A 27,856-nucleotide genomic window follows, 5' to 3' on the forward strand; every position below is an offset into this window, starting at 1 on the left:
ATTGTTATATATTTGTGATTCGTCTTTGTGTTTGTTTCCTTTGTTTTTGACTGGCATTTATATTATTATTACAGGTTGGGTTGTGAACCGTTGTCATAATATTCTAAAGTAAAGTTAGATAAGAGAGTGTACTATCAAGTGAGTCAAAATGGGTGATGCTGTTTATTATCAAATAGGCCCAGGGGACTCAATGAACAAACTAATACTAATACAAACTAAAAAAAACTAAATAAAATAAAACTAAGGCAGACTGCCACGTGCGTTGTGGAGCTTGACCTCCCTACGTCCTACAAATGGGCCTTGAGCTTGTTTGGAGGTCCTAGCAGGGGAGTGGAGCTACTATCAACGATGAGCCATGGAGAAGGAAGGTCCTCTGACACCGAGCGTGGAGCTTCGGGAGTGGACACACATGGAGCAGTGAGAGAGGAGGGGAACACCCGCCTAACCAGTCAGATCAGCCGAATCAACCCAGACAGATGCCGCCGCAGATCACCCTCACATCCGAAAGTATACATGCATCCCCCAGGAATATATGCCTCTGAATTTTCGGGTGCTATGACAACGTATATCATTAGTTGCATCGTTCCCAAGTAGGCTGGTGGCCGACTGCGACGGGCACGTACAGGTCTAGTTGATCTATAATGTCTGCATCTCTGCTTACACATCACTTTATTACCTTTTAATTGAACATGGGCTTACATTTCTTATAAGTCTTGATTGTTTTGTTGCACATTTGCAATGGCAATGTAAACATGTAAGCATTGTATTTAATTTCTAATTGCGTTTTCGTTTTAATTATTCCACATGATACACACATACAATACAAAAAAATTGCTTCGTAAACCAGCCCCCAGGAGTGGATAAACCAGGCTACAAAAAATACCCTGATGAATTGAATAGAAGGACCCTGTTGAAAACCCCTGTGTTAACGACTTATTTAGCACACTAACTCTAGCAGTGTGCCATCATCTCTGACATAGGTGCTGAGTCATCCACAGAGCCATGTTCATGAAGCCATCTGACACAGCATCCACCTTGGACAGTGAGTGATTGTTCCCTGGGTACCACAGCACCCGCACTGGGACCCGCAGCACTTTCAGAGCTCTGTAGTACTCGATTCCCTGCTTGTTAGGCACGCGCTTGTCATCCTCCCCCAACATGAGCAGTACTGGAGTCTTCACCTGTGCCACGTGTTTAATGGGAGATTTGTTCAGCATCTGTTCCCAGACGGCAGGCTGAGGAAGACAGTCTGTGGTGTATTCAAAACCCGCCTCCACCATACACCAGTCTGGGATGTCTGTACTGCCCATCATCGAGGCTATATTAGTGACAGGATTGCGAGCCACACACGCCTTATAGAACCCTGGGTACTGGCCAATCAGATGACAGGCCAGGAAACCGCCATGGGAGCCCCCGGAGACCACCACCTTATGCTCGTCACATTCCCCGCATTTCAAAACGCTCTCTACGGCAAATTGAACATCTTTGACGTCCTGGGTACCCACGTTGCCAGGCAGGGAGAGGATGTTGTCCTGGCCATAACCGATGGAGCCCCGATAGTTCACCATTAATACAGCATAGCCCATCCGACACAGCACAGCGGAGGATAGGAGCCAGTCAGCCACGATCACAGAATGAGGGCCACCGTGAGGGCTGACGATGAGAGGCAGCTTGACTCCCTTCTTCCTCACCGTCTCCGCCGGTTTGAGAAGCAAGGCTTCAAAACCCAGGGCAGGGTATTGAGTGTTGTCTTGGTCTGAGGGAGGGTCAAAGCTCAGGATCTGCCAGCTGATATCGGCCTGGCTCTGAGACTCCTCCAGAGTAACCCAGTCCACCTCTTGGGAAGAAGCCCCTCTCGGTGGCAGGAAGCCCACCCTGAGGCTAGGCGGGCGGTTTGGAGACGAGCAGCTGATCACCATCAAGTCTCTCTGCACATTCAGCAGCCACCAGTTACCCACGTCGGACTTGTGAGATGTGAGCGAGGTGACACTCCCTGTCCTCATATCTATCACCAGCAGGTCCTTGCGGCTGCGTTGGGGACAGGTGATGAGGACACGCTGGCTGTCGGCAGACCAGCACTGAGGGGACAACTGGGAGCTATAGATACCGGCAAAACCATCCGGTCCAGGTCTTTTCACCACGTCTACAACCACCGAGGTCTCCTTAGTGTACCAGTCATACATACAGAGCTTGCTGCACTGCATGTGGGGACCGTAGATGCCACACTCCAGGTAGGCAATCCTACACTGGTCTGGGCTGAGTCTCGGGGAACACACCGCGCCGATGCCCGACGACAGCTCTTCACATTTCCCTCCTGCGAGATCCACGTAGAACAAAGACGACCTCCTGTTGGAGCAGTGCTTGAGGCCGAGTCTGAAAGGCTCGTGCCACCAGCCCACAAAAACCACACCCGTGTCACCTGGAGCCCAAAACGCCTGTCCCGGTGAAATACTGTCAAGTGTTCCCTCGAGCACAGACACATTGCCGCCTTCGATGTCCAACACGCATAGCACTGGCCGGCTTTTATTGACGAGGGACTCTCCCCAGTCCTCATAAAAGACAAACTGGTCCCCCTTCGTGGCTTCTTTATTCTCCATCTTCAAAGTATCCTCCCCGTCTCCAGTGGAGGACCACTCTGGTGACTCTGTCTGGAAGAAGGACTCGGCCTTCGCCCTCTCCTGCTCCGCCACGTACAGGAGATGGGTCTCGGAATGGGACCATGCCAGGCAGCCGAACAAGTCGTCGCCGTAGACCTTGCCGTGTTTCTTTGAGGCGGTCAGGTTGATGCTCTTTGCCAAGGCGTTCTTACTCCAGATCTCCACAAACTGCTTGTCTTCCCCTCTCAGAGAGACGTCTCTGACCACCGCCTTCATCTCTCCAGAAGGCGAATCTTCACTTAGAAGCAGTTCTTCTCCCTTGATCTCGGTGCAGCTTCCGGAAGGTACGGAGTAGACCACCGATGTGTCGTCGTGGAACACGACGTACTGCCGGCAGAACTTGATATTGATGTTCCTTGACAGGTCGCGTTGGCTCCATTCTGTGTAGACGTTGCTGTATTTGCCTCCATACGGAGAGGTGATGGCAGGTCCTACGTCAGCCCTGCTCAGAGCGGGGAAGAGGCTGAGCTCTCTGTAGAGTTTGGAGATGTCCACTGGATTGGTCATGACATCAGGCGAGTCCATGCCGGTTTGTTCACTGTCCGTCTATATGGCAAGCCGGTTAGAGGTATTGCTTATTTTTTGGTTAAAACGAAAAGGATTTTGTTAAAAGGTTAAAGCACCTATAGGCCTATTGTGAGTAATCATTGTAGTATAGTGTTTGTTAAGCATGCAACAGGGGTCTCCTTGTCTCTCCAGCTCTTTAATGAACAGAAAACACATTTTCAGGTAGGTGACATAATTTCAGCCAATCAAGAGAGAGTAGGTCTACCCATTTATCAGTAGACTCATGTTACTGAACAAACAGATAACATTTTAAAATGTTAAATCACGTAGGTCTATCATAGCTTTAAACATTTAACAGTTAGACTGGATGATCATTTCAGTTCTTCCTATATCCACAATTTGAATTTCAGATGTCAATGACGTCAGAAGAATGACATCACTTTCGCCATGCCTATTTAGGCTTTCGTATTTCAGATATCCACAATAATAATAATATATTTGTTTTATATCTTATTAGGAGATATCTTATTGTTAGTAGGTTGGACCAGAGCTAGGTTATTATTATAAAACTGCTGAAGTCAAAGAAATCCCAACGTATGACGTCATTCGCCGACGCGAACATGGCACGTGACGTAGAGGGCAAGATGGCGGCTTCCCCCGCCACGATGAAATTTTGGAAGCCGGGTAAGTATGTCAATATCATGTAAATATCATATCAAACACCTCGCATGGGTGTCCAGTGTACCCGAGAACGTCTTTGAACGGTAATTGCGTTAGTGGGAGCAGCGTAACCGTAGCGTACTGTACGTATAAACTATTCTGACTGTAACGTTAGCTGCGTAATACATCTGCTGCGGGCTTCATTCATTCTGCAGCCGGGGATTAAATGCACATTATGCACATATTACATGTGATAAGATCAATGCGATGGTCACACTTGAAACACATGTTCATGGGTTAGGTTAGCCTAAATAAAGTAAAAGTAGCAAACCGTTAGGTATAACTCTTGAGTGTGTACAAATTAATAGCGGTTCCATTTTGTTCACTCCCCGGGTTAAACTGAGTCTGGGGGTTTTAATTTACTGTGTTGTATTGTTCCTGTTTATTTTAAACGTGAAACCAAGATTGTTAATAGTAACACTGGAGTCGTGGTGCAAGGAGCAGCATAGCCTAGTATGTTCCCAGGATCTACCTTTACAAAACCCAACCCTGGTTTTTAGTTATTAGGGTTGGTTGGGTTATGGTTAGGGTGGTTAGTGCCAATCTCACAAGTTATGAGCTTTTAGATTTGCTATTTCCGAGGGATGTTTGCAATTGCACCTGACCACTGGAAAGAATAGGGATGCTGTGGTTCCCTTACCCTATAGCAGTGGTTCTCAATGTGGGGTCCAGGGACCCTTGCCTCCGTGAGGGGGTTCCAAATGGACTCTATGTAGTGTACAGACCTTTGTATAAGAGTTATTTAGGTCTTAAGGTTCACGCATACTTCAGTTTTTAGGTGATAACCTACTCACCACACCACACTGACCACAGTGGTTGGGAAAATGATATCATGACGTCACTGAGCCGTGGTGATAAGCGTCTCACTGACCCCAACACATCTCTGTTTTTACTAACCACCACTGTGGTTAGGTTTAGCAACTAAACACTGGAGTATGCATCCCGCTATAGGACCCTGGGAACATATAGAGCGACCCCATTGTAACGGTATCTTTACCATCCTTTGCCATCATCTTCACGGTCAGGGTCTGAGGCACCTGGGATATCAGAGGAACGGGAGCTGACGAGCGAGACCACCGGCTCTCCCATCATCTTCAACCCTCACACCGCCCTGTCCATCGAGAAGCAGCGACAGAAACTCCCTGTCTTCAAGGTTGGTTAGTTAGTTAGTTGGCTGGCTTCCGCTTGCCTCGCTCGATGCTGTGATTATAAATTGAGTTGAAATGATTTTACTGCTGCGACCATATCAAAAGGCGGTGTCACTAATTCCGGATGTCCTAAAGATGTCAGTTCTGAAACGGTTTGCATTGTGTTGTGGTTCCTTCTTCCAGCACAGAAACAACATCTTATACTTGGTGGAGAGCTTCCAGACGGTCATCATTGTTGGAGAGACGGGATGTGGCAAGACTACGCAGATACCTCAGGTTAGTAGTACAGCCAGATCCATCTACATACAAGTTCACAATGTGTTGCAATATAGGTTGTCCAATCCATTAGAATTTATTCTGCAATCTGCACCTTTTTTGATAAGGTCAAGCAAGGGTAATTGGTGGGCTAGGAATATTTGGGGTCGGCATCGGAGCCAGAACCGCCAAGCACTCGGTTCCACAAATTTTGCCTCTTTCTTATATTATGAAATAATGTGGCCAATGTTTCACCAGTTTCTATAGTAAGCTATAGTTGTTGTATAGTTATGTTGATGACTTTTGATGCAGTAATAATGGTATAACATATTTTTTAATAAAATAAAAATCACACTCGTGTGAAGTGAGGGGCGCTCTTATCATCATACATCACATTGCGTGCTCACTGCTCAGCCAATGAAATCATCTCAAATCTCTTGGTACACACAAACACATAAAGCTGGTCCGAGGGGCTAGCCACCCAGAACCACTGACCGATCTATGCACCAGGCCTAGCCACCCAGAACCACTGACCGATCTATGCACCAGGCCTAGCCACCCAGAACCACTGACCTACAGTATGCACCAGGCTAGACAGCTGCAGCTGATGGTAGCAGTGGACTGATATCCTTCATGTAGCCTAAACTCCCAGAGCGATGGTAGCAGTGGACTGATATCCTTCATGTAGCCTAAACTCCCAGAGCGATGGTAGCAGTGGACTGATATCCTTCATGTAGCCTAAACTCCCAGAGCGATGGTAGCAGTGGACTGATATCCTTCATGTAGCCTAAAACGCCCAGAGCGATGGTAGCAGTGGACTGATATCCTTCATGTAGCCTAAACTCCCAGAGCGATGGTAGCAGTGGACTGATATCCTTCATGTAGCCTAAACTCCCAGAGCGATGGTAGCAGTGGACTGATATCCTTCATCTAGCCTAAACTCCCAGAGCGATGGTAGCAGTGGAGTGGACTGATATCCTTCATGTAGCCTAAACTCCCAGAGCGATGGTAGCAGTGGACTGATATCCTTCATGTAGCCTAAACTCCCAGAGCGATGGTAGCAGTGGACTGATATCCTTCATGTAGCCTAAACTCCCAGAGCGATGGTAGCAGTGGACTGATATCCTTCATGTAGCCTAAACTCCCAGAGCGATGGTAGCAGTGGACTGATATCCTTCATGTAGCCTAAACTCCCAGAGCGATGGTAGCAGTGGACTGATATCCTTCATGTAGCCTAAACTCCCAGAGCGATGGTAGCAGTGGACTGATATCCTTCATGTAGCCTAAACTCCCAGAGCGATGGTAGCAGTGGACTGATATCCTTCATGTAGCCTAAACTCCCAGAGCGATGGTAGCAGTGGACTGATATCCTTCATGTAGCCTAAACTCCCAGAGCGATGGTAGCAGTGGACTGATATCCTTCATGTAGCCTAAACTCCCAGAGCGATGGTAGCAGTGGACTGATATCCTTCATGTAGCCTAAACTCCCAGAGCGATGGTAGCAGTGGACTGATGTCCTTCATGTTGCCTAAACTCCCAGAGCGATGGTAGCAGTGGACTGATATCCTTCATGTAGCCTAAACTCCCAGAGCGATGGTAGCAGTGGACTAATATCCTTCATGTAGCCTAAACTCCCAGAGCGATTCAACACAACCTTGTCTTGTTGGAATGCTTTAGTAGCATATTTTTAGCAGGTGTTGGGAACAAATCATGTTCTACAGTAACACCACAGTAGTCATTCATAATAAACACAAGAGCCTGGACCATCTGATGCTAGATTCCCGATTTTGGAGAATCCTAATCCTAGCCAAATGTTGTGCCAGGGTCCCCTAGAAGAGAAGATTAATGTTAAAATGTTTGCAAAATTATTCTAATTATTTTTCAAAATCTTAAACAAAACAAATAGCAGATGTACAAGCTCGCAATGCAGTGATGTGAGCTTTAGTGCAGGAACAAAAGCCCCAAAAGTTGACTATACCCCTCCCCGAGGTATAACAAAACGGGACATAGTTTTTTCATATCTTTAGGATGTCCCGTTCATGAAATGGATTGTCCCGAGATTTACTTTTACTGCAAAAGTCTTAAAATTGATCCATGAAGTGACTCACCACATAGGCAATAAAAAACGCCTATCTGAAAGAGAGAGTTCCAAGTAAATCCTCTGTAATTTTTTACCTGCTGTTTGTTTTTACATCATACTTGCACAAATTGTCTACAGGTAGTGTGCCTACATCCCAGAACAATCAGAATGCCAATATTTGGTTCTAATGTGAATCAGCAGCCTTTTATATAGGGCCTTAAATAGGCGGAAATAGCAAAAAGTTTACTTTTCTGACATTCACTTGTAATTTTGGTCCTACTATTTATCAACAAAATGTGACATTGTTTTTTCATATCTTTAAGATGTGCTCTTCATGAAATGGATGGTCAGAAGTTTTACTTTTACTGCAAAAGTCATTAAATCCATCCATGAAGTGATCCCCACTGAAAGAAACGCCTACCCCCCACCACACACACACACACACACACACACACACACACACACACACACACACACACACACACACACACACACACACACACACATTATATATTTTTATGTTTACATGGAAATTAGAATGTATTATTTTACTGTCCAATGACACAGGCCAAGTTATTGTGGAACATCCTAGTTGGATATTTCTGATGTGAAATGGCACAAGGGACCCCCACAAAAAGTCCACCCCAAAATGGTGCCCTTTTCTGGGGGTTGGGCACCTTCCCCCTCAGTGCTCTCTGCCCCCAGGATGCCAATATTTGGTTCTATTGTGAATAAGCAACCGTTTATATAAGGCCTTATTGTGACCGCAGGTAGCGTTTACTATGAAATCGTACATTTTTGTCCGTCAGTCAGTGTAACACTCTAAAGCCCCAATATATGGTGCCCAGGTCTCATAACATCACGTGGCATCGGAGATCCCTGATGTCATAGTAAATACAACCTGATGTCGCAATTAAGCCCATACAGTATATGGAGATCCCTGATGTATCAATATTGGCCAGCAACTCTACATCTGACCTCAAACCGCGCCCGGCAGTCGGCGAAAACTAGAGTTCTCAACAGGCCTGAAAATGAAGGCCCAGCTCATGGGCCCTCATCAAACCCTTTACACTCAAGACACTGCCCCCGCTGCCACCCTTAGATCTATATGGAGCTGACCTGTTCTGACATTCCATATGTTGATCTGACCTCATCAAACCCTGTACACTCAAGACATGCTCCATATATGGCCAGTACAGAATTCATTCCATATGTTGATCTTACCCCCCATGCCAAAGCACCAGCGCTCGCCCAGCAGTCACCCAGGTGGATGCGTGCACGTCACCTCGCCCTTTATGACGCGGTCGCTTCTCACCCTCAGGCGTCTTACTGGTTATAAGTGGATCGATCTATCTATCTATCTATCTATCTATCTATCTATCTATCTATCTATCTATCTATCTATCTATCTATCTAACAGTTTTCTTTTCAAGAGTTACTTCCAAATGTTCTAATCCTGATCTAATACTGTAAAAGGCCTATACAAACTTAATAACAGGAAATATATTTTGATGCCATGTTTTTAGTTTACTCACATTCATGTGGAATCTAAGGATGTTTCTGTCTTGAGCCTATGCCTCAAAACAGCTGGAATGACAAAATATTGTTATATAAGGCAACATTGTTGTATGCTATATGTATAGGTGTGAGTGAGGCCTAACGTCTTCTATGGTACTACTTATCAATCAGCAGCTTATTCTCAATGTCATCTTGAGCATTGTGGGGGGAACTGACTGACTGGGGCCAAATTGGTTTCCATAAGCTGCTGATTGTTGATTATTCATTAATAATGGCACACACGGGGGCACGGTGGCACAGTTGGTAGTGCTGTCGCCTCACAGCTAGAAGGTCCTGGGTTCGATTCCCGCTCGGGGCGCTGTGGGTGCTGGCGGCGTGTTTCCTCCTCCGCATCATCAGTGCCCATACCTGAGGCGGGGTTGGCGAAAGGGGCTTTCTGTGTAGAGTTTGCATGTTCTCCCCGTGTCCCCTAGGGTAGGTACCCTCACAAAAAACATGCAGTAATCCTGGTCTCTAAACTGCCTCCCCCTGGCCAGCCGGGGTGCCTGATGGAGGGGAAAGGAACTGGTTGGAATAACGTGTTCCTTCCACGCGCTACGTCCAACCAGGGAAACTCCCACTGTCAGGTGTAAAGGAGCAACTTGGACACTCAGGCATGAAGGAAGCATGAGTTCAAGTCCGTTGCTCTCCCCATGTCCCCCATATATGGGGACTAGGTTGGCGGAGGGTGTGTAGAGCCCAGGATCACATTAGATAATTGACACAGGGGTGAAAAATGGGTTACAAAATCGTGGGATAAAAATTATTTAAAAAAAAAAAGAATGGCACACACAAAGCTGTGAATTCTACAGCATTAAACCATACTGCATTTAGGCTATATGGACCTATAGAATACAACATCAATAATGTGTCATTCTTGATGCTTTCAGGTGTAGCGATATTAGGTCCATCTGAGAATAATAGATTCTATATGAATATGAAGTGGCTGGGTAAAAACATAGTCTCCACCAGGACGAAAGGCATGGCATCTCTATGTTTTTCACCCTGTCTGTCCGTCCGCGTGTGACCGTCATCTGTACAATAAAGAAACAGTTCTTTCAGATTTTTCATATTCCATCCTGACTGGCTAAGATTGACTTCCAGCCCACAATAACCTGTAATTGGTCTGGCGGAGACCTGTACCCTTGAGTGTAACACCTGACACCTGTAGACACTGGGGTCACTGTATGCACTTTTTTTGGTGCAAAAAGTTAATTGAAGAATTGCATGACTTTTGCATTCAAAGTAAATAGATTGATGGTTGATACTGCAGTTTCTATGCTTTTGGCTATTTCTGCCTCTAATAAGGCCTTATATTAAAGCCTGCTGATTCACTATAGAACCACATATTGGCATTTAGGTTGCTTTAGGATGTACCTGACTAGACCATCTGTGCAAGCATGACATAAAACCAACCATGCAGCAGGTAGAAAATGACTTGGATCTCCCTCTTTCATGATTGAGGCGTTTTTTCATTATGTGGTGAGTCACTTCATGGATTAATTTCATGACTTTTGCAGTAAAAGTAAAACTTGGGACAATCCATTTCATGGATGGGACATCCTAAAGATATGAAAAAACTATGTCCCATTTAGTTCTAACCCTGATAAAGAGTAGGACAAGTGAATGTTGCTCATAAAAGTTAACTTTTTGCTATTTCCGCCTATTTAATACCTTATATAAAAGGCTGCTGATTCACAATAGAACCAGATATTGGCATTCTGATTGTGCTGGGATGTAGGCACACTACCTGTAGACCATCTGTGCAAGTATGATGTAAAAACAATCAGCAGGTAGAAAATGACAGAGGATTTACTTGGAACTCCCTCTTTTAGGATAGGCGTTTTTTTGCCTATGTGGTGAGTCACTTCATGGATTAATTTCATGACTTTTGCAGTAAAAGTAAATCTCGGGACAATCCATTTCATGAAGGGGACATCCTAAAGATATGAAAAAACGTTGTCCCGTTTTGTTATACCTCGGGGAGGGGTACCTCAAAAACTAAGCCTCTTTTAGAGGGTTGTTTCCTGCACTACTTGTAGATCTGCTAATTTTGATTAGCCAACACATACATGGATTAAGTGGTTAAAATAATTGTGATGCTGTGTTAACTACTTTTGGAGCCCCCCAAGGACACCTGAGAACCACCACTTTGAGAACCACTGCTCTAAACACTAGTAATCTTTATTTCTCGTTGGGTTCCTGTTTCTTCAACCCGTCTCATTTCAGTACCTCCTGGAAGCTGGATGGGCGGCAGAAGGGAAGGTGATCGGGGTCACTCAGCCCCGGCGCGTGGCTGCTATTTCAGTACGTAAATCGGTCCCACTGGGGCAGCAGTGCAACCAAAATGTGTAAACAAAGACCTTGTGATGTCCTATACTATTAAAAAAAATGTCTGTCTGCATCCATTGTTCTCCTTAAAGGGATAGTTCAGATTTCTTTTACTTAATTAAGCTGTATGAAATACATAATAATATTTTAGAAATGGGTCAACAATACAAATGACGTTAGTTTTGTGGATTCATTTACTTTTAATGCATGGCCCCCTGTGCCCCCCACAAACTACTTCATATTTTACCAAAACCGTTTTTGATTGATTCATTGATTACATTATTTAAATTGGCCCTCATTTATCAATGGAGTGTAAATTCTGCCTTAAATTTGAGCGTGGGTTTTGGCGTACTGCACAACTCGAATATGACCAAACAACATGGAACGCCAATAAGAATTAAGAAAAGAGTTTCAAACACCTCGCCTCGCTGCCTGTCATGTAAAATAATAAACATAATAACTAGAACCTACTTGCTTGTTGCACACAAGTAGGCCATAAATGGCCTACTAGTGCGCAAGCAGAGCGTGCAAGTACTGTTGAGCGCTACAAACTGTCAAATCTCAGCTTCTCTGTGAAAGAACGTTTGAAATATTGAATTATTAGGTTTAGCTATTTGCTACGTACCTAGTTTTTGGAGGTAGAAAAGTAGTATTGTTAAGTATGGTAAGAGACGGCTTTCGATGGTGACGTATATGTCGATCAGTGTCGGGTGGATTAAAGGAAATGCCTCTATGTATATGTAATTTGTAAGTTGATTAGCGGTATGCTGTGGTTACTCTGCGCCCCGTTTGATGCGTATGTATCATAGCAGCATATGACGTCAGGGTATAACTGGTATAACTAGCTCTCAATGATGACGTAATAAAGATGTGGATTAAAGGACCCAATGCCAGGGTGTAATTGGTTTTCGATGGTGACGTAATGACAATATGTTTTAGTGTCGGGAGGATTAAAGGTAATGCCCCTATGTATACATGTATGTAATCTGACACCACTGCCATATCAAGCACAAGTAGTCATTACGTCATACGCTGGCACGGTGCATACGCATCAAACGGCGACATGGACGAAAACTATTACTTGCGCACTCTGCTTGCGCAAGTAATAATAAACTTGAGGTATGACCTACTGTACTAGTAGTAGTAGTAAGTAAATGAATCTCCTTCAATCCACACAACAGGTGGCTAACCGGCTAGCAGAAGAGAGGGGCGCCCTGCTCGGACACGAGGTGGGCTACACCATCCGATTTGATGATTGCTCGGACCCCCAAGCCACCCGGATCAAGGTTGTTACACCTATCATAAATAAAATGGTCATCACAATTTGAATTCCTCAGGTTTCCTTCTAATCGTGTATGTTGATGTCAGTTCCTAACAGATGGCATGCTGGTGCGAGAGATGATGTCAGATCCTCTGCTGAAAAAATACAGGTACATGATTTAATTGACATCTTACATACTTCATTGACTGGGGTTCACCAGGGGTCTCTCTATGGCGCCCTCCTTTTGTCCCTCTAGTCTATACCTAATGAAAACGATGCATTGTAAACTTGTAGATCAGCTATAGAGTACCGAAGTCCTGACGTCACTCCCTCTACCCCTGAGGTCATGAAGAGTTTTCCCCATAGAAAATCCCAACAGAGAAATCTTAGATTGCATGTGTATTCCAAAAATCACACCCGTGTGAACTGAGTGGTGTAAGGTCTTATATAGACTGATCAGCTGTGGTCTGACGTAATGTCTGACGTAATGAAATCACACCCGTGTGAACTGGGTGACCATAGCAACCATGCTCACGGACAGACACGTAAAATAACGGACAGACACGTAAACGGACAGACACGTAAACTAACAAAGCCAGTTGTAGGAGTGGTTTACACTACTCAAAAAAAAAAACGAATCACCCTGGCGATTATGTCAGGTATGTCACTTGTTTGTGTTATTGTGTTACATTTGCACTTCGGTGCTGTATTTATAACTAACCCTTGTGATGTTGTCATTCCCAGTGTTTTGATGTTAGACGAGGCACACGAGAGAACCCTGTACACAGACATAGCAATTGGACTGCTGAAAAAGGTGAATTTGACACTTGAACAAGTGACATTACATCTGTTATATCTTGTAATGTTTTGTTCTTAAGCTCCCAGTAGTATTTTATTTAGGATTCAACGTTTCGACCCTATTGGGTCTTCATTCCTGATGAAGACCCGATGGGGTGGAAACGTTTAATCCTTAATAAAAGACTACGGGGAGTTTATAAGAACGGTGTGCGGACATCCTACCTTCTTTCTGTATGTATATTTTTTGTTCAGCACCCGTCTACTTTTTTGAGATGTGCGTGTTTCCATTTTGGATCTTCTTATCTCAATTTTTCACAATGGCCCTTTTTTGTTTCCTCCTTTCACTCAATACTCTGTCCTTCCTGATCGTTCAATAGATCCAGAAGAAACGGAGAGACCTCAGATTGATCGTAGCCTCTGCCACACTGGATGCCAAGGTGAGAGTGATGTGAGAGTGATTCAATCTGTATTTGTTTATTATTAGTTTTGAATAAAATGTTATTTGAATGCATCTGTATGGTAGAGAATATTATTAGAATATAACTAACACAAATACAGGGGTTGGATGTGGTGATCTTGTTCCTCCATTGAGGCATTTAAACTGTGGTGTCTTCACCCTTTGTCAAGTCCCGCCTGTGGTTGTGCCCCACTTCGCACCCATTGGTTGCCGTTTCGTGGTTGGACAAAGATCTCCATCCACTACCATTGAAGCAATGTGTTTTTCAGATGCTTCGTATTGATATTCTGTGCATTCAATTCTTATTTTAGACTTGGTGTCGGTAAAAAGGAACATCACAGTTGCAGCATAGTGACTGGGCATATCATGTTTGTTTTTAGTTTTTTCCAAAAAATATGTTTTATAAAACATTGTGGTCTTCTAATCTACATGATGCTTCTGTCTGGATGCAGAAATTCCAAGAGTTCTTCAACCTGAATGAGACTGATGATCCCAGCAAGGACACTTGTGGGATTCTGACGGTGGAGGGACGGACCTTCCCTGTGGACGTTTTCTACACGGTCAGGTACTGATTCCACCAGAGCCTCGACCCATGAAAGAGTTTAGAACAGAGTGCAAAATAATTGATTCTTTTCAATTTGAAAAACGTAGTGATTTGAGGAACATCAGGTTTCTGCTCTATGTGAAGTTTATTGAGACAACTTCTAGTGATTTGGCACTATAATAATAACATTGAATTGAATATGATGACATGCCCAAAATAGGGGCACCACCAGGTTGAAAGTGATTCATTCATATGGCCAGATTGCTTGCCATAAATATAACTAATCTGTGTTAATTTAGCATTGCGATGCGCTGTTATTGTTAGCTAGCAGATCAAACCGTGTGTGTGTGTGTGTGTGTGTGTGTGTGTGTGTGTGTGTGTGTGTGTGTGTGTGTGTGTGTGTGTGTGTGTGTGTGTGTGTGTGTGTGTGTGTGTGTGTGTGTGTGTGTGTGTGTGTGTGTGTGTGTGTGTGTGTGTGTGTGTGTGTGTGTGTGTGTGTGTGTGTGTGTGTGTGTGTGTGTGTGTGTGTGTCCTCTGCTCTCAGTCCGGTGCCAGATTACGTGAAGGCCACGGTGGAGACCGTGATGAAGATCCATGAGACGGAGGAGGATGGAGACGTCTTGGCCTTCCTCACCGGGCAGGTTAGTGACCCACATACAGTCCATCCTTCTTTTATGGTGCTTTAACACTCACACTTCATCCCCCAGATTTGGCACAAATATGGCGATTAATTAATTCTATTATGCCCTAATTCCCTACCAACATCCATCAAAAAGTGCGACTCCCTCCTTACCCTCCTTCAAAACGGCCATAAAGGAGCACCTTTGATGATCTTGATGAATAGAATACACCATAGAGGTTTAGTGCCGTCAAACTGTTGTGTGTTTTATTGATGCTGTTGTAGGACGAGGTGGAAAAGGTGGCGTCTCTTCTTCAGGACCAGGCCAGGTCTCTGTCACGCCACGGCATGAAGAAATACCTGCGGGTTCTGCCCATGTACGCTGGTCTGCCTTATGCCGAGCAGATGAAGGTCTTTGAGAGGGCGCCCCATAATGTTCGGAAGGTGAATGTCACGCACTCCATTTGATTTCTTGTGAATAAAGGGCTCGAGTCCACCACACCAATATCAATGATGCTAATGCATGCTTTTAACTCGTTAAGGCCTGAGGCCCATTCTAAGAAAGTCTTCTGAATCTTAATAGTTTTCTGAAAAATGTGTTGCTGTACATGTTGCTATATCAGTGGTGCTCAAACATTTTCCCATCAAGGACCCCCCTAAATTGTATTTTAGCCAATGTATTTGGCCGTAGACCTAGCTGACAGCTATTCTTAGAGTGGATGGCCCTTTAAATCTGAGATATTGTAAGACTTTGCTTATAGTAAAAGCGATTATAAAAATCAACGGTACTACTCGGCACGATAGTTGCTTCATACTGTATTTTATTCACATTTTGGATTATAATGCAAATGTGACGCAATGCATTGTGCTACAGTTAGGCCTTCTTCAAAATGCAAACATTAGGTAGAAAGTCAAGTTCCTGTGTTTATCAGTCTACTGGTATTTTCCATTTATAATGCTCTTCATATAAGTTTTGGCCGTTCGGGTGGTAAAGTGCCACCACGAAGGTTGTGGGTTCAAATCCACGTGGTGCATCCGGGTATCGGGTGTCTAGGGCCCATGTACTGGGGAGGGAAGCTGGCCGGGGAGGGTGATGATAACACTGCACATAATCCTACATGGTGGGCATCTGTCAGCAGGGAGTGTTGGGCGGGAGGAGTAGGACGAAGGCTCTATGTCCTCCTAGTCTCATTTTTGAAAAGTGCTTTTACCTGACCCTCTCTTCACATTCTCAGGTGATAGTGGCCACTAACATAGCGGAGACCTCCATCACCATAAACGGCATCGTGTTTGTGATTGACTGTGCGTTCGTGAAGCTGCGAGCCTACAACCCTCGCACGGCCATCGAGTCTCTGGTGGTCACGCCCATCTCCAAGGCCTCGGCCAGTCAGAGGACGGGCAGAGGCGGGCGCAACCGCCCCGGCAAATGTTTCAGACTGTACACAGGTATGTGTGAACTAGTTAATCTAACTAATTAGTTATAGAAATAAAATAGAATCAATTTGGGGTTACTGCATTGCCTATTTCTCGCTTCAAATGTCTTCAAAGACATTCTTGAGAGCAATGTTTAGCTTGTGCATTTGTTTACATGGCTACCGTGTAAACAAATGCAGGTGCATTTGGATAGCAGGTGCTCTGAGCTCGGGCAAGAAAACGCCTAGAGCAGGCGTCTCTTCCTGGTTTTTGAGGGGCGCGCCCATCCTATATACAGGTTTAATGTATGTTTTTAGTTCAATGTTTGTTTTTAAAACGCCATTGACAATGAAGGGAAAATGTACGTCATCTTGTCCCTAACACAAACATTAAACAATAAAGAGAATTTAATGTTTGTGTTGGCAAACACAATTTGTTTTACATCAAATAATCAATATGAATTAGACTTTAATTATATTAGCGCCCCTCACTTCACACAGGTGTGATTTTTAAACGGCTGGTGGATGGAAATGACGCTCGCGCACGGCTTCAACTTGTAGCGTCAGCAAAACGTTTCCGTTCTTTTTCCGACGCTATAAGTTGAAGCTGCGCGCAAGCGTCTTTTCCATCCACCGGCTGTTTAAAAACCAGTAAGACGCCCTGAGGGCGAGGCGTGCACGCATCCGCCTGGGTGACGGCAGACTGCTGGGCTGGCGCTTTGGCATGGGGGGGGGTCAGATCAACATATGGAATGAATTCTGTACTGGCCATATATGGAGTGTGTCTTGTCTTGAATGTACAGGGTTTGATGAGGTCAGATCAACATATGGTCAGGTCAGCTCCATATATGGAGATCTAAGGATTTGAGGTTTGAGGTCACATGTAGAGTTGCTGGCTGGCTCCATATATGCAGATCTAGGTGATGATCCAGTCTTCTCCATGTATGGCTATCCAGGGTTTGATGAGGTCAGTGTCGTGTAGTGATCTTCATATATATGGAGACGGCCATATATGGAGCGTCGACCATGGTGGCGTGACGTGCCCCGAGGCGTAACGGGCTGACGGCCATATATGGTAGTGTTCCTCAACATGTCTCTATTAGAGAAATGCTGCATCAGTAAAGCTGCTTTTCCAGTGGAGCGGCGCTGCAATCTGTCATGGCTCTCAACACTCTTTCTCTTTCTCCTCGTCTAGCCTGATTTATACTTAGTTGGTACAAGTTACAGAGGGAGGTATTACAAGCTCACAATGAGACATGTTGTGAACTTTTATACCTGTGAAGGAAGTAGGGAAACGGACTGGAAGTAGGAAGAGTATTCTGTGTGCATATAGTTATTCTGTGTGCATATAGTTATTCTGTGTGCATATAGTTATTCTGTGTGCATATAGTTATTCTGTGTGCATATAGTTATTCTGTGTGCATATAGTTATTCTGTGTGCATATTATAGCCCATTGACTTTCTCTCTGTCATCCATCAGAGGAAGACTTTGAGAAGCTGCCGGCCACCACGGTGCCAGAGATGCAGCGCACCAACCTGGCCCCGGTCATCCTGCAGCTCAAAGCTCTGGGCATCGACAACGTGCTGCGCTTCAGCTTCCTCTCTGTGAGTACCTGACCAATGCTGGGCAGTGGCGTAGGAAAAAGTACTCACAGTTTTTACTTCATTAAAAGTATCAATAGTGCAATATAGAAATACTCTTACGTCCGGAAATTCAAAATGTACTTGAGTAAAAGTACAAAAGTATTGGCAAAACAAAATGTACTTAAATTACCAAAAGTAACCATTATGTAGAATGCCCCGTTACAAGTTTTGAAATGTATAAATATCTAAGTAGATCGGCTATTTTCAAATGGCCGAAATGAAGTGGTTAATGTATGTTTTGTAATAATAATCAATTATATAATCAAATATAAATCTACAACTAGTAACTCAAGTTTTCAAATAAATGTAGTGGAGTAAAAGTACATTTGGATCCGAGATGTAGTGGAGTAAAAGTATTGGGAATTTGAAATACTCCACTAAGTAACAAGTCCATCAAGGCCCACCAAAATACATTTTAGTCAACTAAAATCTTAGATTTTGATGACTAAAATATGACTAATACTTAATCATAATTTGCTGTCAAACTCAACCCTATGAGTAACTGACTCTGTGTTACACAGGGGAGAGGGGGTAAGGGTGACTGTTTCTGATTGGTCAGTGACCACCTAGCCAGATATTATCCCTTACATACTGTATTCTGGTGCTCCTGAAATTAGTTAAAAATGTTCGGTTTAAAATATACAAAGATTTGCAAAAATCGTCATTTATTTTTTCAATGACACGCTATGATATCTGCTTGTATATCTATTTTTGAATAGCCAAAGTATAAAAGAATGGTTCTAAATCTAAAATGACAGAGTTTCTCTAGAACAGTTTTCTTTCTTTGTTTTTTACTAATCTTTCAAGACCCACAGAATATTTTGTTCTGGGACTATATAAACACCAAACATCCCAAAACAAACACTTGTCTTTACTTACATCGGGTGTGTAACGCCCTATGTAGGTGTGGCGCTCCACCTGAGCAGTCCATCTCCCAGGGCACCGAAAAGGGGATGTACTTGTTCTCTGCCGGTTAAAAAAATAAGCCTCTCTGTCGTACTTAGTTATTTTCACAGAATGTTCGCCCCAGAATAGGGGCACTTATAATTACAATTGTCTTTATTGTCCCCTCTGGTATATTCATCTTCACAGTCTGTTCCAACAGAAAAAACACAAAATCACATAACATCAACATAGCACACAAAAACAACATCAACATAGCACACAACAACAACAACATAGCACACAACAACAACAACAACATGGCACACAACAGTCCCCAGTATCACAAAAAACATCCTGTCTTTTTGTTCAGTGCAGCTAATGGCTGAAGGGACAAAACTAAAAATGAACTTTATGCCATTTCAAAGTTCTGTCCAGATATAGCACCAGGGGTTAATATGGTTAAAAATAAAGTGGGTTTAAAGGTATGTGGCATTATATTTTTAAATGATAAACTTTGTAATTAAATTGCTGTACTTGACATAACCTCCTGTGTTGTAATTGAACAGCCTCCCCCAGCCCAGACGATGGTCCAGGCTCTGGAGCTGCTCTACGCTCTAGGAGGTAAGAAATTACTATTTTTTTATCTCACGATTTTGTAACCCATTTTTCAACCGGGTGTCAATTGCCTAAGCTGTAATGCTGGGCGCTACTCTCCCTCTGCCAAACTGGGGAGAGCCCTGAACTGAGCTCATGCTTCCTTCAATGCAATGAGCAGGCCGTTTCTTATCACCCGACGGTGGGAGTTTCCCTGGTAGAACATAGCGTGTGGATGGAACACGTTATTCCAACCAGTTCCCTTTCCCCTCCATCAGGTGCCCCGGCTGACCAGGGTGAGGCAGTATAGAGACCAGGATTACTGCATGTCCCCTAGGCCTTGTTAGTAGGTACCCTAGGGGACAATGGGACATGACTCCTTAACCCATTACGACCTGAGGCCGATTCTACAAATGTATTCTAAATCCTAATCACATCACACTAAGCATCACTGATATAGAAACGTACGTTGTTCAGAAAACAAACCTTTTCATGTCAAGGACCGCCAAAATGTATTTGGTCACTGACCAAATACATATTATATGTAAAAATATATATTTATATATATATTCAAAGATTTGCAAAAAATAGCCGCTCATAGCACCGCACTGACATTTATAAAATCCTAATAGTCTGTCTCGGATATTTCATATAAAAGCAAAGGTTAAAGCCTCAATCTGCCATTTCTTCATCAGGTTGGTAGTACCGTCTGTAGAACAGCAGGAACAATGTTACTAATACAGTACATCACTTAGTAGTACGTATTGTGTTTTGGAAACGGTGCTAGTGTGGGACGGCAGTGCGGCACATTAGGACTTTGCCATACAAACATTTTCAGTTGTGAGATTTAGTTTTGTTTTAATCTGTGTGTGTGTGTGTGTGGTGTGTGTGTTGGCAGGCCTGGACCAGTATGGCCGGCTGACTGACCCCATGGGCGTGCGGATGGCAGAGTTCCCTCTCAGCCCCATGTTTGCCAAGATGCTCCTGGAGTCAGGGAACTTTGGCTGCTCCAAAGAGATCGTCTCCATTGCCGCCATGATGCAGATTCAGAACATCTTTGTGGTGCCGCCCAATCAGAAGAAAGCTGCTGTGAGTTGAAACTGAGGGTTTTCAAAATCTGAAGCAATACATTGGTACTGGGGAACCATAGTTCCACCAGGGGTCCAAAATGGACCCCCATGGGTCTGTAACTCCCAAGAGTGTAGTACAAATGGACCCGTTTGTACACTCTCATAGTTAAGATTTTACAGTGTAGAGAGGGGACTCAGACGTCCTTGAAACTAATGCATTTCAAACTGGGGGTCATTGGGGAAAATAAAAAGAAGAAAAAAAAGGTTGAGAATCACATCGTCACAGAGGAGTACTTCATAAAACAACTACATCTGTGATGTTTGACTCTGCAGGCTAGAGAACACAGGAAGTTTGCTGTGGCTGAGGGAGATCATCTCACCATGCTGAACGTGTATGAAGCATTCATCAAGGTATGTGGACAAAAGCCTTGATACTTGGTTGTGCATTACGGTACATAACAGTAACCTATGACCTTGTCTTGAGTGTGTGTGGGTATCAGTGTTTGGCAATATTACTTAGGAAAAGTACAAAGTACTGCGTAACACCAGTTAACACCCCAAACGCCCGGGGTTATTTAATCCATTAAATCATTGCGCCCAACGATTTATAGCAGCGGAGCACTTTTACCGACAGACCGGATGTTATCCCGGATGTGGCTGAAGCAGCTAGATGTAGCCAAAACACTCTAGAGGCGATCGACAACAACGGGAGGCATGATTCATTCTACCGCGACTAGCGACGGGACCGCGTGGGCCGTCTAACACATCATCTTTGCTTAGAATTGGACGGAATGATTTAGATCAAGAGTTATTAACGTTTTAAGATTTTTGGTCTCATCGGCTAAATCAATGATGTCCCACTGTTGCGCAACATCGAATGTTGCGCAACAGACACTCCCAGCCTGTGGAGCGATGCGATCGGTTTTGATATCAATAATATCCGTCCTTTTGATCAATCTCTGTCCTGAGTGCTGTGTATTACTAATTGAAAGGGCGGAGAACTTTGTCCTGTGCACTCAAGGTGTGTGTGTGTTTCAGTCATTTGGATTCCATAGAAGCCAGTATGGCAAAATGTTCATTATGCTTGCATGAAACCATAATGGTGCTGTCAGGCAGAACCCAGCTATATCCAAAAAGCTTTTAGAAGTCGGTAGAAAATTGGTATGGTGATTTTAAACATTGTCAGATACTTGAATGTGTCCTTATATTATCATCACTTTACCACATTAATGGTCAAATACCTCTTAAATCCACTTTAGCTGTATTTGGGTAATGTGGTCATTCTAATAATCATTGATGGAAAAAACAACTATCTCCAAAGTTGGAGTTAAGGTAGTAGGTGGTTTGCTGGGCAGTTTGAGGATTTTTATTATTTTTCATTGGTTCAAATTTGATAAAAACCCAGACACAGACGACATGGTTGTTCATTTTTTTTAAATAAATTGAGATAGATGGTTTCTGCCCAACGGCAACAACATATAGGGTATAAAGCTTTTTGAAACAAATGGCAGCAATCTTTTGCAGTCACAACAATTAGCCACATTTTCCCCAACACTATTTAAATAGTATACAAAAAAGCCTCAGATTTAAAAGGTTTATATGTGCAGTACATCTACGGTATGTCAGAGGTCCACTTGGTACACAATGGTTAGTAGGTCTTGTAGTGGTTGGAGTCCTTGGGTGGTTGTGTTCCATTGGCTAACCTTTGCTATGACCCTTCTCTCTCCAGCACCAGAAGAGTTCCCAGTGGTGTCAGGAACACTTTCTAAATTACAAGGGTCTCCTGCGAGCCGTGACAGTCCGAGAGCAGCTGCGCCGGCTCATGAACAAGTTCAAAGTGCCACGTAACACCAGTGAAGGTGTGTGTGTTGTGAATACTTTCAGTCATTGGATTCCATAGAAGTATGTAGAACAACAGGAACAGTATTACTAAAACGTCATCATTTGACCTATGGTGTAAATTGTTGAGGAAAGCACGCTAGTGTGGAGAACATCTTTCGCACAGGATTTAGGACTGAAAATGTGTGATTTATTTTTTGCTTTCATCTGTCCCATCATGTATTATCATGTGCCGTTGAAGACATTGTTCATTAATATTTTTGTGTTGTCCAGGTGACCCTGATGTGATCCTGAAGTGCATTGCTGTCGGGTTCTTTGCCAACGCAGCCCGCATTCACCATTCAGGATCCTACAGGTAGGAGAAAGGAAGATAAATGATTTGCATTTGTCCGTACAATATTAAACTGTTGTCAGATGGGACGATGGCTGATTTAAGCAGTCACACATGGCCTGAGTCAGAGCTAGAAGATGTGACGGCACACCTGTTGTGTCAGCCATCACCAAACACACACTCGGCCGGGTATTAAAAACCTTTTTAATACCTCTAAAATATATAAAAAAATGACATAATAACAAGGCCATTACTGCATTAAAAATTATAGGTCAAACATTGTCCAAAATGTCAATTACATAAGGAAGGAACGATAATAGCCGATCTAGAAGCTCACAACTACTTGCAATGCGAGGCGTTGTGATCTTGTAGATGGGCTATTTTCACTATATTTACCTGTGGAACCGAGTCAAACTAAATGTAATGCCTCAACTCCTAGTACGGCAGCCGGGGTGTGGAGTGGGAAATTTGGCATAGTTTTTTTTTTATTGGCCTAAAATATTGTCTATATAGTACATACATTGACATTCATGAATCCACTTGCTGACCGGTTGTCTGTATTGAGCAATCTTTTAATAGGGGTTTATATGAGAACATACCATTAACAGCTTATGTTCCAAGCATTAGTTTTGCACAAAAAACACTCCTTGGGTCTAAAAACAATCAGCACAAATGTGATGAGGTCAGCCCATTTTGGGCACATTTGGGCAAGTGCAAACAACAAATTTAACAAAAGAAGCCTGTTGGCTGCCGGAGTATCCGAGAACTCCAAGTGCTCCTCAGGGTGGGGTGTTCCCACTTCCCAGTTCAAATATGTTTTTTTTGGGGGGTCTCGGCCTGAAAGGTTTGAGAACCTAACTGATGACAACTATGGCGAGCTTGATGTCTGATTGAAACAGTCACAATGATATGACCCTGGCCTGTAAACCACTGCCTCTCCCTCTCAGGACTCTACGTGATGACCGTGAGCTCCTCGTCCACCCCAACTCTGTGCTGTTTGGGGAGACCCCTCCAAAATGGTACGTTATTCTGTGTCATGTATGTCACTGATATATGTATATATACGTATATTGTATTTCATACAATCCACATACACTATATTGTAGCAATTCATGACAAAATAATATATAATATATTATATATAATATAACTCAACATTTTGGGGGATTTGTAAAATGAAAGATGTTTAATAAAAACTTGGTCACGGGCAGAACCCAACTATGTTCAAAGTATTAACTTAAAAACCAACTATGTTGGCCAACCGTCTGGGCACCTGCTGAGCCAGCCTGACGGCGTGCCGCGGGTTCGACTCCCGACCCCGACGGTCTTTGCCGCTTATCTTCCCCCCATCTCTCTCCCCATTTCCTGTCAGTATATTTTCATCCTATCAATAAAGGCAGAAAAAGCCCAAAAAATATCTTAAACAAAACAAACAAAAACAACTACCGGGTATGTCCAAAGTATTAACTTGAATGAAATGAAAAACAAACAAAAAAACATGCCTTTGTTTATTATCAATGAATACAAGATAATGGAAGTACCTTACTTTGTTTTGATTATGCATCATTAGAAAGCACTTTGTTTAGTACGTATGTCTGTCTGTGTATAATCCACGTAACTCGAGAATTCTACACACGTGCGTTCCACACCACCGCAGGGGGTGCAGTGGCCGGTGTCGAGACGTTCGGACCAATGGTTGTCCAAAACCGCCCCAAAAAGGCCTCTGCCCGGGCTCTGTACAGGGCCCGTGCCCAGGGTCCATATCTGGAGCTGGCCTGTTCTGACATCATTCTGATGTCTGCATATACTCCATATTTGGGCATGCCCGACAAAGAATTCCATATATGGGAATAAAAGAGACAGAGACATATCTGGGTGGGACATGCATTTCCAACTTGTATCGTTCCAAGTAGGCTAGTGCCCAACGGCCACCGCTCTAGTATCTATAAATGCACCACGTCTCTGTCTGTCTGTACATACGTACGTGTGTATGTGTGTATGGCTGTAATGCACGTAACTCGAGAACCGCAGTGTCGAGTCCGTCGGATAGCCGGTTGTCCAGAACCAGCACAAAAGCCTCTGCCCGGGCTTTAGACAGGGCCCCTGCATCACAATGATGTTCTGACATCTGCGTAGACTCTATATTTGGGCATGCCTGACAGATAGACGGAAAAGGTGTTTAATAGCATTGATTTATATGTTTAAAAAAATAAATAAACGAAGATAGGTTTGCGACAGTGGTGATATGATTCATTTAATTTAATTTAATATATCCTTTTTCTTCTCCAGGGTTATCTTAAATATATCACATTCTGTCCTCCAGGGTTATCTTAAATATATCACATTCTGTCCTTCTCCAGGGTTATCTTAAATATATCACATTCTGTCCTTCTCCAGGGTTATCTTAAATATATCACATTCTGTCCTTCTCCAGGGTTATCTTAAATATATCACATTCTGTCCTTCTCCAGGGTTATCTTAAATATATCACATTCTGTCCTCCAGGGTTATCTTAAATATATCACATTCTGTCCTTCTCCAGGGTTATCTTAAATATATCACATTCTGTCCTTCTCCAGGGTTATCTTCAATATATCACATTCTGTCCTTCTCCAGGGTTATCTTCAATATATCACATTCTGTCCTTCTCCAGGGTTATCTTAAATATATCACATTCTGTCCTCCAGGGTTATCTTAAATATATCACATTCTGTCCTTCTCCAGGGTTATCTTCAATATATCACATTCTGTCCTCCAGGGTTATCTTAAATATATCACATTCTGTCCTCCAGGGTTATCTTAAATATATCACATTCTGTCCTTCTCCAGGGTTATCTTCAATATATCACATTCTGTCCTCCAGGGTTATCTTCAATATATCACATTCTGTCCTTCTCCAGGGTTATCTTCAATATATCACATTCTGTCCTCCAGGGTTATCTTCAATATATCACATTCTGTCCTTCTCCAGGGTTATCTTCAATATATCACATTCTGTCCTTCTCCAGGGTTATCTTAAATATATCACATTCTGTCCTCCAGGGTTATCTTAAATATATCACATTCTGTCCTCCAGGGTTTTTAAATATATCACATTCTGTCCTCCAGGGTTATCTTCAATGAAGTGGTTCAGACTTCAAAGTACTACATGCGTGATGTGACTGCGGTTGAATCATCGTGGTTGGTTGAATTGGCGCCCCACTTCTACAAGCAGGCTAAGGTAGGCCAGAGAAACGAACACACTCATCCTGTGTTGTTTACTTGTTTTGCACCTCACCTGTGTCCACGACTGATTTCAGTCATTTGAATTCTATAGAATAGCATGTCTTCAATGGAAGCAAGTCGCACAACGAAATTAGACGATACCTGTACATGCTCTCAATGCTTTCAAGCTTGTAGATAAGCTATTGTCGCTTATTATATTAAGATTTATTAGAACATTTGAAGTGGTCAAACTAGCTGCTAGCAATATGACCAGAAACATCTTCCATAAAACCCTAATGGTCGGCCCGGGCGGCTGGCGTAGCTGTCTGGGCACCTTGGCTGGTAATCCAGTCTGGCAGTGTGCCGCGGGTTTGACTCCCGATCCCGACGGCCTTTACTGCGTGTCACCCCCCCATCTCTCTTTGATTTCTTCACCTGGTTGGCAGTATGTAAAACAGCAGGAACAATATTACTAAACCCAACTTTACATATTTTGTTATTCTTTAGGAAACCTTTCAGTTGTGAGATTTGATTTTGTTTTAATCCAGCGATCTTTATATTGATTACTTTTTTGGGATTAATGTACTTTTTTTTTTTTGGATGCAAAAATAGTATCCAACTCAATGAACATTAACATCCGACATTACAGGAGTTTTCAAGTAATGCACAACTTGCCAGTTGGCAGATCTACAAGCTCTATAGCTCGTCATGAGCTTGTATATAATTGTTATAGTATATTAAATACTTTTGATGTTTACCCCCTGGAAGCTCCCGGCCCCCAAGTCCCGGATGCCACTTTGAGAACATCATAGTGTCTAAAATGACACGGATGCCTAGGATTGAACATGTCTCTTCTTTCTTTCAGCATGGGTCACTGGCCAGCAAGAGATCTCGGATCCTCTAAGAAGTGGAGCCAGCCCAACACTCACCGCTATGACAGAAAGAAATGGAGCGCACCTCATTTAACACACACTGTGCCCTATCCATCACACTGTATATAAAAAAGATTGTACAATGTATTTATTTTACATCTCCATCCAAGGGCCCAAACTTGCTGGAAATGACACCAGTGAGTGGCACATCGTTGAGCCTCAACACTCCTGCCTCTTGGCTAAGTGTAGAATCTGTTCTTCTCAGTTTGATATCTGATTGTTGTTGATGAGCCTGTGCGGATGAAGATGAAGTGATAGTGTGTAGTATATCGACCGATTTAGTTGCAGGCTGGTGTTCTCGCACTAAAAAAAGACTAGTCCATAACGACCTCGATGAGAATAACAGCACCGTCCTCCCAAAGTGCAAACTGCAACATCCAGAGGACAGGGGGGATTGCAGTGGAATGAACTGGCATCAAGCTTGCATTAGTGTCCACATTACACTTAATGAACAGAATACTCAAGTAGATCATCTTTCTTTCGGTGGGAGACACAATGCACTGCCAAGTCTAAGTCGGGCTTAAATGTTGATTGGTTCAGCATGTTCCCCACTGGTGTCCATCCTAGCATTGGCCATACAGTAGTGACCCTCCACCTGTGTACATATCAGAGCAAGGCTGAGATCCAGGGAATGACTTTTTACAGCCCTCCTCTGGTTCACAGCTTCCATTTTTATTTTTTTAATGCTGTAGTATTTTTGTTGTTCTTCCAGTTGGCAGCAGCATAACTCGGAAAATAAACTCAAGACAAAGTGAAGATGTTATATTTTGAGTGACTTAACGTGGTTTATCTTTCGGTTTTAAGGTAAAAAGTTTGCTTTATCCCAAATTCGCCTGGGTGCCTTTATGTTTATTAATTGGTTTGCGATATCAACATGTTTGATACAGAAACGAAGCTTCAAATCAGATCTCATACCTTCATTCTGCCCCCCCGAGATTTAAGACCTTTTCAGGACTTTTTCTGGAGTGGAAACTGTGTAATGCGGTTTTCTTTGTTTGGAAGATTGTACAG

The 27,856-nt window shown here is 43.3% G+C and overlaps 2 protein-coding genes across 2 annotated transcripts; one reads left to right on the forward strand and one right to left on the reverse strand.

Annotated features, from left to right (window-relative positions):
• Window positions 1-965: 965 nt before the first annotated feature.
• LOC306932741 (acylamino-acid-releasing enzyme-like) lies at window positions 966-3,182 on the reverse strand (the record flags this gene model as incomplete). Its single annotated transcript, XM_079514650.1, has 1 exon — window positions 966-3,182. The coding sequence occupies one exon, from the start codon at window positions 3,180-3,182 to the stop codon at window positions 966-968; it is 2,217 nt and encodes a 738-aa protein (XP_079370776.1).
• Window positions 3,183-3,769: 587 nt separating this feature from the next.
• dhx35 (DEAH-box helicase 35) lies at window positions 3,770-27,608 on the forward strand. Its single transcript, XM_079489517.1, has 21 exons — window positions 3,770-3,848; window positions 4,910-5,037; window positions 5,216-5,308; window positions 11,154-11,231; window positions 12,437-12,541; window positions 12,624-12,685; window positions 13,261-13,330; window positions 13,692-13,751; window positions 14,224-14,336; window positions 14,860-14,956; window positions 15,220-15,378; window positions 16,170-16,380; window positions 17,827-17,951; window positions 19,442-19,496; window positions 20,368-20,558; window positions 20,873-20,950; window positions 22,269-22,398; window positions 22,652-22,733; window positions 23,657-23,728; window positions 25,818-25,929; window positions 26,779-27,608. The coding sequence occupies exons 1-21, from the start codon at window positions 3,785-3,787 to the stop codon at window positions 26,815-26,817; spliced, it is 2,124 nt and encodes a 707-aa protein (XP_079345643.1). The 5' UTR covers window positions 3,770-3,784; the 3' UTR covers window positions 26,818-27,608.
• Window positions 27,609-27,856: the final 248 nt, after the last annotated feature.

Source organism: Electrona antarctica (genome assembly GCF_951216825.1).
Source record: "Electrona antarctica genome assembly, chromosome: 2".
Lineage (NCBI taxonomy): Eukaryota > Metazoa > Chordata > Actinopteri > Myctophiformes > Myctophidae > Electrona > Electrona antarctica.